At 42.3% G+C, this 10,783-nt stretch overlaps 2 protein-coding genes across 2 annotated transcripts in view; one reads left to right on the top strand and one right to left on the bottom strand.

Moving 5' to 3' along the window:
* The window catches only part of LOC109464083 (zygotic DNA replication licensing factor mcm6-B-like), a 12,019-nt gene extending 2,311 nt beyond the window's left edge, over positions 1 to 9,708 (top strand). Inside the window, exons 5-18 of the mRNA XM_019761010.1 lie at positions 385 to 524; positions 954 to 1,066; positions 1,493 to 1,638; positions 1,909 to 2,059; positions 2,522 to 2,663; positions 3,786 to 3,927; positions 5,054 to 5,161; positions 5,665 to 5,820; positions 6,368 to 6,496; positions 6,912 to 7,073; positions 7,431 to 7,545; positions 7,945 to 8,118; positions 8,636 to 8,772; positions 9,393 to 9,708. Of these exons, the coding sequence (XP_019616569.1) occupies positions 385 to 524; positions 954 to 1,066; positions 1,493 to 1,638; positions 1,909 to 2,059; positions 2,522 to 2,663; positions 3,786 to 3,927; positions 5,054 to 5,161; positions 5,665 to 5,820; positions 6,368 to 6,496; positions 6,912 to 7,073; positions 7,431 to 7,545; positions 7,945 to 8,118; positions 8,636 to 8,772; positions 9,393 to 9,521 (1,944 nt within the window). The 3' untranslated portion in view covers positions 9,522 to 9,708. The remainder of the gene's footprint in view (positions 1 to 384; positions 525 to 953; positions 1,067 to 1,492; positions 1,639 to 1,908; positions 2,060 to 2,521; positions 2,664 to 3,785; positions 3,928 to 5,053; positions 5,162 to 5,664; positions 5,821 to 6,367; positions 6,497 to 6,911; positions 7,074 to 7,430; positions 7,546 to 7,944; positions 8,119 to 8,635; positions 8,773 to 9,392) is intronic.
* Positions 9,709 to 10,508: 800 nt separating this feature from the next.
* Positions 10,509 to 10,783, bottom strand: part of LOC109464052 — a 12,047-nt gene continuing 11,772 nt past the window's right edge. The window contains exon 18 of the mRNA XM_019760975.1: positions 10,509 to 10,534. Coding sequence (XP_019616534.1) covers positions 10,509 to 10,534 — 26 coding nt within the window. The remainder of the gene's footprint in view (positions 10,535 to 10,783) is intronic.

Below are 10,783 nucleotides of genomic sequence, written 5' to 3' on the forward strand. Positions count from 1 at the left end.
ACCAGTTCTATCAGTGGTACGGTTTAGATATAAAATATTGTACATGAGGAAATCTGTCTGATATTGACATTTCTTTGCATCTTTTTGTCATTCATACTTGAAGTATTTGACACAGCCCAGTTTGCTCTGGGATAGCATTGATTCAACCTGCTACATTAAAAAAGATGACAAGGAAGGTCACTTAGAAAATCCAGTTTTACTGCTCTAAAATCCCTTTGATTGCCTTTGAGAATTTGTATCTGTATCTGTATACCTGGTATAAGTGCTGTTTGGTATAACACACCATGTTGACAAGAAGTCATTTTAGTGTTATACCTTTTGTGCTCACTTTAAAAAATTTTTCTGTGTTATGAATATGAAGGACCATTTTCTTTCCCCTTACAGCCGACCATCTGCCGTAACCCCGTGTGCTCCAACCGCAGCCGCTTCATGCTGGACGTGAACAAGTCTCGGTTTGTCGACTTCCAGAAGGTGCGGATCCAGGAGACTCAGGCGGAGCTGCCGCGCGGGAGCATTCCTCGCAGGTGGAGATGTGTTTCCTTAGTGCTTAGCTTTTTCCCAAGTTTGCTCAGTCAGTCAGTCACTCATCCCCATAGCTTAGTAAGCTGTTAGGGCAGCATGATGTATGGCAAAGGTTTTCAACTGTTGCTACACAAGAAATTGTTACTCAAGCAACTAGATACAGATGCTTGAGTGGCAATTCCTCCTGTATCTCATTGCCTGGATTTCTAACTTTCATGGACTAGTAAGTCCAGCTGCTATTTCTTTGTTTTGCAGTGATTCATAATTTCAAAGACAGTATCATTGGCAGAGGCATTTATCCATTGCAAAAAAAAATAGCACACAAAAAAAGAAAAGTCAGATAGAAATGCCTAAATACACATGAAAAATAAGCCAAAGCACATCAGTTATGTAAAAATTGTAAATGCAGCTGTTCTGGCTTGTCCCTGTAGTGTTGAGATCATCCTGCGAGCGGAGGCAGTGGAGATGGCTCAGGCAGGAGACAAGTGTGACTTCACCGGCACTCTCATCGTGGTCCCTGACGTCTCACAACTCAACACTCCAGGTGGGAACACTGGCAGCAAATCTTACTGAAAAGTCTTAAAGGTAGTTCTCAGTCACTGATAAAAGATAGCGGATGCTAGCTGAAACTCAAAAGAGCTTATCGTAGAAAGAAAAATATTGTTCGTTCTTTTTTTACTTTTCCAAACAAGTAAGGTCAAAGATCTGGACCAGACGTCTGTCACCATGGTAACTGGTGCTGTAGCATTCATCCTGTGGTGTTGCATTACTTTATGTAGCAAGTAACAGGACAGACCTGGAGGGGATGGTGATCATTTATGTGAATGTGTTTGAGTAAGAAAATAAACAGATATGTAATTTGTTAGGCTAGACTTGTGAAGGTAAACATTATGCATTTGCTCAACAAATGTTACCTTCCTAGTTCATTTCTAATCTATTGTGTTACATTGAGATGTTTTTTCCCTCCCAGGTGCTCGTGCTGAGACCAGTACTCGTGTGAAGGCAGGAGCAGGTTATGACAATGAAGGTGTGGGGGGTCTGAAGGCGCTGGGTGTGCGGGAACTGTCCTACAGACTGGCCTTCCTAGCTTGCTCCGTGGAAGCTACCAACCCACAGGTAGGGGGGAGACTTTCATATTTTTGTTTATTTGAAAAATTGGTATAGCCTTCGGCGCAACATATCACACTGAACAACTTGTAACTCCCAATCTTTGTACATTTAATTGTAGGAGTTGTTTAAAGCTACATGTATCTAGTGATGATGCCCCAACTGTGCTTTGTGGCAATGAGTCCCAGTCTACGATAATTCTTCAAAAATACGAGTTTTTGAACACCTCCATTCTTGGTTGACAGCTCTGATATTTGAAGGCTTTTACCTTTCACCCAGTTTGGAGGCCGAGACTTGCGAGGCGATGATCTAACTGCAGAGACCATTAAGAAACAGATGACAGAACAGGAGTGGCAGAAAGTGTATGAGATGAGCAGAGACAAGAACCTCTACCAGAACCTCTGCACCAGCCTCTTCCCCACCATACATGGTTAGTAGGTTGAGTCGGTTGACAGCACATGGGTGTGGGGAAGATTGACAGACAGAATGTCTCTTCCCCACCATACATAGTTACAAGTAGTACTGGTAGCATCTGTGCTGTAGAAGACACCCTGTGGTGTTGGGTTACATTATGTAGCAAGTGGCAGGGCAGACTTGGAGGGTCTGGTCACCATATATATGAATGTGTTTTAGTAAGAATAAACAGAGCAGAAGTTTGTTAGGCTAGACCATGCAAATTTAAACATTATGCATTTGCTTTTTAAATATTACCTCTGTACACCAAAAAAAAAAAAGTTACCAAGCAACTGGATTTGATTTTGGAAAATCATATCCAGTTACTTGAGTAACTGTTTTTTGGCGTATCTTATTACCTGGAACTGTAACCTTCACCGACATTTTGCCTTTCTGCTTTCTGTAATTGATTTTCTCATTGATTATTGATTATTGTCAGGTAATGACGAGGTGAAGCGAGGTGTCCTGCTGATGTTGTTCGGAGGAGTTCCCAAGATGACGATGGAGAAGACCGGTCTCCGTGGTGATATCAACGTCTGCATCGTCGGCGACCCCAGCACCGCCAAGAGCCAGTTCCTCAAGTAGGAGTCTCTCAATAACAATAAAAGGCCTTAATTACTATGTACAGTTATTGTATTTGGACAAGCCATTTTCAGTAATGCAATCATTCTCATAATGTGGTATCATTGTGTAATGACCCCAGCACAGCAAAGAGCCAGCTCCTCAAGTATGAGTCTCCCAGTAGTTAAGATATTAAGCTTACATTGGGTCAGATATACGCCTTTATATGTTACTATGTACATGCCCTACAGCAATTTAGAAATCAAACTTTAATTTCAATTTCGATTTTTTCAATTTCAATTTTATTAAGAATAGTCAACATAGCAGGGGTACATAGTACTCCTGAATTGTGTGGACCTTACATATTATTAAGTGTAAAAAACGCACAAGACAATTACATACAAGGGTGGGACATGAAACAAAAGAACACTAAGTCTGCGTTTGGCTATTGTACAGTATGATTGTGCAGTGGAGGAACGAGTTATACAGTCTGTTTGTCTGTTTTTTAAGTATCCTCCAAACCCTTTGCCCACTTTTTTACTTCACATTACCATGGACCCAAAATCCCTGAAGAATTTGGATATGTGCCTATAATAGTAATTCTAACCAACTGGTAATAGTCTTCACTTTTTGTCCTGTTCAAAACTGAAATCTTTGCCTCTCCTCATGGCAGTGGAACAGTTCAGCCCGCGTGCTGTGTACACCAGCAGCAAGGCCAGCAGTGCGGCTGGTCTGACTCACTCACACACTCGCTCACTCACTCACTAACTCATCACCTTACTGTTTACTATTATCCCCAGGGCAGTGGAACAGTTCAGCCCACGTGCTGTGTACACCAGTGGGAAGGCCAGCAGTGCGGCCGGTCTGACTCACTCACACACTCACTCACTCACACAATCACTCACTCACTCACTCACTCACTCACCCACCCACTCACTCACTCACTCAACTCACTCAACTCACTCACTCACTCACTAACTCATCACCTTACTGTTTACTATTATCCCCAGGGCAGTGGAACAGTTCAGCCCGCGTGCTGTGTACACCAGTGGGAAGGCCAGCAGTGCAGCTGGTCTGACTCACTCACACACTCACTCACTCACTCACTAACTCATCACCTTACTGTTTACTATTATCCCCAGGGCAGTGGAACAGTTCAGCCCGCGTGCTGTGTACACCAGCGGCAAGGCCAGCAGTGCGGCCGGTCTGACAGCAGCTGTGGTGAAGGACGAGGAGTCACATGAGTTTGTCATCGAAGCCGGGGCGCTCATGCTGGCTGACAACGTAAGTCTCATTTACTCACTCACTCAGTCACTCGGAAGCTGGCTCGCTCGCTCACTCACTCGGGAGCGCTCATGCTGGCTGACAACGTAAGTCTCACTCACTCACAAATCACCCACTCACTCACTCAGTGGCTCTCATGCTGGCTGACAACGTAAGTCTGTCTCACTCACTCACTCACCCACTCACTCAGTGGCTCTCATGCAGGCTGACAACGTAAGTCTGTCTCACTCACTCACTCACCCACTCACTCAGTGGCTCTCATGCTGGCTGACAACGTAAGTCTAACCTTTGAAAATCTTACTACTCAGTCATAGTCAGGAAAGGTATTTTATTATACTGTGTTTTTTTTTTACATATTCAGTTAAACTGTGTTTAAAAGTAAAGGCTATTAAAGCAGTCAGACTGAGGTGAAGCATGATGCTTTTTCATGCATACTCTTCCCAATAAGTATGTTGTGTTCTTTTACTTGTAAAGGTTTTGCAGTTGGATTCAAATAAAGTCCACGTGACTTAAGGCTTATGACTGGACTGCTGATTTAAACCTGTTACTGGTATCTTTCTATCTTTGTACATAGTTGTAACAAGTTGTTTATGGTACTTTTAGTTTTAGTACAGTTATGGTGTGGGTCACGGAAACACTTGTTGAGCCCCTTTCAAAGCAAATGGCTGCAATTCTTTGTATTCATCAAGTATTGCACTGTTTTGCTTTGAAAGGTGTTTTGACACGTCCAGCTCTCCAGTATAGTAGACTACTTTTCGTCAGTGACTGAAAGTACTTCAAACGTTTGACAGTTTTCAAAATCCAGCCAGTTCCTAGGGCAGAGCTGGAAAAACTGGGTGCATGTGCACCTTGGTGCACCCAAAATTTGGGGCTGTGCACCCAATTGTTTTTCTGTGGGTGCACTGGAGCACCCGAATGTATATAGGTTCTTTATGTATGTAAAGATGTTAAATGTATAGTAGTATACAGCATATCTTCAGTGTCAGACTCAGAAAAATTCTTTTGAAATAAAACATTATTAGTTTTTCTAATTATTTCTTGAAAAAAAAATTTGTACAGAACATCACATGTTGAGATTTACTGGAGTGTGTTGAGCTCTATGTGTATATATGTGCCCTCTTCCCAGGGTGTTTGCTGCATCGATGAGTTTGACAAGATGGACCCCAAGGATCAGGTTGCGATCCACGAGGCCATGGAACAGCAGACCATCTCCATCACCAAGGCTGGGGTCAAGGTCAGGCATCAACACTTTGTTTTTCAAAAGAATATCTGAGTTTTCTTTTCCACAACAGGTACTGTCTCTTGCCTGTCAGATATCTTTCTCAGAGCTTCTGAATGGAGTACTGCTTTTTGCTGCTATGAGTAGGCATTGAAGTGTGAGTAGCTGAGACCCATTACTAGTCGTGTGAAAGATTGTTCTACGAGCTTGATGAAGTTATTTTTGGATCATTTCAAAAGGTTTCAAAGTTGTGTAGATGAACTGTTTATAAAGTTATAAAGTTATGTGTTGACGTGACTTACAAACATGCAAGATTTGCAGAAGAAAACTTTGTCAGTCACCAACGAAAAGTAGTGGTTGTAAAAAGTTGCAGTCCTTAGACTGGTCCACTGTTCATTGTGCTTGTCTATCTTCTCTGTCACAACCAGTGAGACATTAGCTCTTCAGTGAGCTAAAACTGGATCAAAATCAATTTAGTTCTCCTAAAATGATGCCATGTTTTTTTATCTGTCCCCCAGGCCACCCTGAATGCCCGTACCTCCATCCTGGCGGCAGCTAACCCGATCGGCGGCCGCTACGACCGGACCAAGTCGCTGAAACAGAACATCACGCTGACCGCCCCCATCATGTCCCGATTCGACCTCTTCTTTGTGCTGGTGGACGAGTGTAATGAGGTAGGAACTCTTGTTGTTAAAGACAATTGATAAAATGCACTGTAATTCTCAGTCAGGGCTCAAAATCCCACATGCATATGCGGGGTAGTGCAGATAAAATTGGAGCTGTACAGATATTTCTGATCTACCTGCGCCTAACCTGCACTAGTACATGTACGTGTGTTTGGCTTTTTATTTGCTGCATTGACTGTTAGAAATAATGGCAATGGTTTCAGAACAGTTATAGTGTGATCCATACTTCCTAAATTCTGAGTGGTGCAATTAAAATTTATTTGGTGTAGGTATGCAGAAAAAAAGGTATTTTGTGCCCTGAAAATTTAACCTGTTAGTAATTTATTTGCCTGTTCTGTCAAGTTTAATTGTTTATTTATGTCTAAATATTCAAGAATTGTGTTTCCTCATGTTCTCAGGTCACGGATTATGCCATAGCTCGGCAGATCGTTGACCTTTATATACTTTATTTATTTCATGGTACTAGCTGAATGTCAAGTTTTAAATGCTTATGTAGGTATTAACATTTAAGACTTGTATTTTCTGTTGTCTCCAGGTGACAGACTACGCCATCGCCCGGCGGATTGTTGACCTGCACAGTCACGGGGAGGCGTCCGTGGAGAGAACCTACTCCGTGGAGGAGATGCAGAGATACCTCATGTTCGCACGACAGTTCAAACCTAAGGTAAACTCAACATGAAGCCTTATGTACCATATAAACTTTAGATTCTTTATTTCCTCAGATCGTCTTGGGCAGTTTGGACTATATGTGGGTTTTTTCCCCTCAAGCATTCTTTTCCCCAGCTTGTATCCTGTCTTGTAGTATTTCAGCGGACTCCTAGCCTTTGCTCTTAAGTACTTACTTATCCTCTTTATCCCTGTGTTTATTAATTGTCAGGATAGTTCTATAGTTTTGCGTCTGCCTCTTTTTGTTTTCCCAACAGGTCTCAGTTTAAGGCTGTTTTAGGTATTCTTGAGTCATCCATACCAAGTACATGGCAAAGCCATTTCACTCTTCTGTTGGACAGGTGTTCTCTGTGGAAAGTCTGCTACAACCAGTTTCTTTAATGCTCTGAATAAAAATTGTTTCAAAAAAACAGATCAGTAAAGAAGCTGAGGAGTTTATGGTAGACGAGTACCGGCGCCTGCGTCAGCGCGACTGCTCCGGGGTCAGCAAGTCTTCATGGCGGATCACTGTCAGGCAGCTGGAGAGCATGATCAGACTGTCGGAGGCCATGGCTCGCATGTACTGTCAGGACGAGGTGGGTGGGTGTCTGTGTGGGGGGAGGGGGGTATGTGTCTGTGTCTGTTTCCTTACACTTGTGATGAGCATAACAAGCACAACTTAAGAAAATCAGGATGAAATGTGATGATATCTGGTATGTTGGTAGGTTTTGACAAGATGAAGGTTGATTTTGGGTCTCCTTTCGGCTTTTGTGTATCATTTGTCCAGGAGATGATCTTGATTTTTTTTGGTGCCAGATGACATTTTAATCGTAAGAAATGAAATGTATATCCTTGAGCCCCTAGCAGCTTGTTCTGGAACTGCAGGGGAGTGTTTTCTGAACACATTTTAGGTACGCTTCTCTTGCCTAACTGTATTTAATCCTTTTCCTCAGGTCCAGCCGAAACACGTGAAGGAAGCGTTCCGCCTGCTGAACAAGTCCATCATCCGCGTCGAGCAGCCCGACATCAACCTCGGCACCGAGGACGAGGAGCAGCAGCAGCTAGACGGTACGTTTCCATGACAACTGTTTCCATAGCAACAGTTTCCTTGGCAACCATTTCCATGGCAACCAGAATTGTTTTTACTATGACTTTTTCTTCCTCCTCTTCTCCAAATACATAATGTCAGTGGCCTGGACCAGACGTCTGTCACCACGGTAACTGCTGCTGTAGCAGACACCGTGTGGTATTGGGTTACATTATGTAGCAAGTGGCAGCACCAAAGGCCTCCTACCTTGCCCCCATATTTCTGCCACAAAGAACGGTCCCTTTGGTGTAACATACCAGCTTCTGTCCTCTATAATACATACCCAGGGTTAGGCAAAGCTGGGATAACATTTTGTGGAATTGTCACTAAAAAGCTGGATATTAGGATAATATTTCATGTACTTGTGTGTTGAACATCAGGAGGTGGTGATGAGATCCTGAGTGAAGACGCCATGGAGACAGACGAAGCTCAGAAGTCGGCTGACGAGCCCCCCTCCCCACCCAAGAAGGCCATCAGGCTCACGTTTGATGAGTACAAGACTCTGGCCAACCTGCTGGTGCTGCAGATGAGACGGAAGGAAGCAGAGACAGACGGTAGGAATCAATAATATTCCTACTACAATACTTTGTACTTATAAACCTGCCTATCTGACTACTCTCCAGTGTTACTGACGAAAGGTAGTGGATTCATATAGAATACAACACGGGGTATTCCGTATCGCCCGAGGTATCGGCCCGACCACGGGTCGGATCGCCCGACGGCCACAAGCGTTATCGCGGCCCGGATATGATATAATACCTGAAACGTCTGTTTCCAAAATCATATCCAGTTGCTTGAGTAACTGTTTTTTAGCGTATCTTATTACCTGGATGTCTACCCTTCACCAACAGAATCAATAATAATATGTCTAATAAATAAATGAATAAATAAATAAATATGAGCTTAGACTTATGTTGAAAGTTCATCTGTATTGGTAGAAGTCATTATGACGCAAATTTGGAGTGTAATGTCCAACTCAAGATATTGAACATTAAACATCAGAGCAATTTAAAAACCTATGCAGTTTCTTGAGTAACAGTTTCTTTGTGTAATCCATGTGTTTGTTTGCAGATGGAGATGGAGGGATGAGGAAAGGCGAGCTGGTCACCTGGTATCTCCACGAGATCGAGAATGAGCTGGAGTCAGAGGCAGAGTATTTTGAGAAACAGACCATCGTGGAAAAAGTCATCGAGAGGCTCATTCACCACGTAAGTTACCTGGCTTGTCTATCAACGACATATCGAACCCAGAAGTTCCACTGCAGCACCATAACAAGCTGCCAGGGGGCCCAAAATCAAATCATTTTGAAGTCTCAAGGGCTACCCACCTACCAAATATCCAAGCCTTCTCGAGTTAATGTGTTAACTCACACACACACACACACACACACACACACACACACACACACAAACACTGAAAACTAAACCTTCCTGGAGAAGGTTACCATACCAAGGTGGTCTTGTGGTTAGGGTTGTTGTTGGCTCAGAATCAGAAGGTTTTGGGTTTGAATCCTTGGCAGGTTTCAGTGTTGTGCCCTTGGGAAAGGCACTTAATAGCTATTTCCTCACTTAAGTAAAAATAAGTGCCTGGCTTCAGTTAGGCACATCCTCCCTGGATGTCATGTGTTTGAGGAGAGCATGTTAAAGGTCCCACTGCACTAGGGGTCCTTCTCTGTGTGAATGGTTCAAAACTTACAGACTGGTCTCAGGATAGTCACCTGGTATGTCAATCTTTACACAAATGCGGTAAATCTTGATTAATAGATACAAAAAGTATATTACATCCATAGTAAATGAACTAATTCAGCTGCCTGTATGTAACCTAACAGGACCACATTCTGGTGGAGCTGTCCAAGATCGGACTGAAGAAGCGAGCAGGCGACTCAGCGAGCTCAGACCCTCTACAGGACAAGGACCCCCTCCTGGTGGTACATCCCAACTATGTCATCGATGCTTAGATGTAAATACTAACTAACCTACATGTAGAGTTTATTGGTGAAGTTTAGGCATCCAGGCAATGAGATACACAAGGAAATTGTTACACAAGCGACTGGATAGATTTTGAAAACTGTCACAGATGAGTAGTGGATACTGCTTGAACTGTTTGACAGTTTTCAGAATCTGTCCTTTTTTTGCTTGAGTAACAGTTGTGTAAGTTAGAGGCTTTTGTCTATTATGCTAACATATTACCGGTAGTGAGAAAATATTATAATGCAGTTCACATTAATTTCATGTACATTATCATAATGTCAGTGCACTCTATAGTCTGTGGTGGATCTTTGTCAACTAACAGCTTGTAGAAATTATGAGGTACGACAGGAATGATCAGTGCTTTCAAATGATCAACAAAGAATTAGATTTTGGAACTAGAGTTTGGATACCAATATTTTAGAGAAAAGATATTTGAATGTTGTGTTGTAGTGAACATAGAGTAATCTATACTTAAAACTATTTCATTGTAAAAACAACAATTTGTTTCAGATCTGTGGCATTCAAATGAAGATTGTGTATTTTACAGAAATTTACCGGAAATGATCCCGTGTTATTAAAGATTTGTACTACAATAAGTAGAATTGGTAGAAATATAAAAAGACTGGGATTTGAAGTATGTGATATTGCAAAAAAAAATGAAAACTGTAAGTGTTGTTTGTTCTACACATAATGTTGAAAGTAATGGAAAGCCCACTTCATTCTTTCCAATCTTGCAGTTACTGTATTTTGATTGCAGATGAGGGGAAAAAAAGACAAGATGAGACTGCCATTTGGGGCATGTGACCAGTGTGTGTATTGTCGACAGAATAGTACAGTACTGATACAGATAGATACATATAGCTAAAGCTGTGCTGTAAAGAGCTTCTGTTATTGTTTTTGTCTTATTGAATAGAATAACATGAAGTGAGATGCTTTACACATATGGCTTCTGTCTTTTTTGTCTTGAGTGTAGCTTAATAGGACCAGCATGTGTAGTAAGCTATGTTGAGTAAAAAATATGTGTTGCATAGGTATGTTGGTTGCCAGTTGGTTTCTAATGGATAGCAGGAAGTGAGATGCTTTACACAGCTTCTGCCATTCCAGGTTGTTAAGATCAGGCTGTGTACTAAGCTTTGTTTTGTGGTAGACGTATGTTGCATAATAGTATGTTGTTTGCCAGTTGGCACCTGATGCATGTTGGTCACACAGCTATGGAGGGGGAGGGGGTGGCCCTCCAGGGCCAGGAGGT

This window comes from Branchiostoma belcheri, unplaced genomic scaffold, assembly GCF_001625305.1.
Source record: "Branchiostoma belcheri isolate BF01 breed outbred unplaced genomic scaffold, Haploidv18h27 scaffold131, whole genome shotgun sequence".
Taxonomy (NCBI): Eukaryota; Metazoa; Chordata; class Leptocardii; order Amphioxiformes; family Branchiostomatidae; genus Branchiostoma; species Branchiostoma belcheri.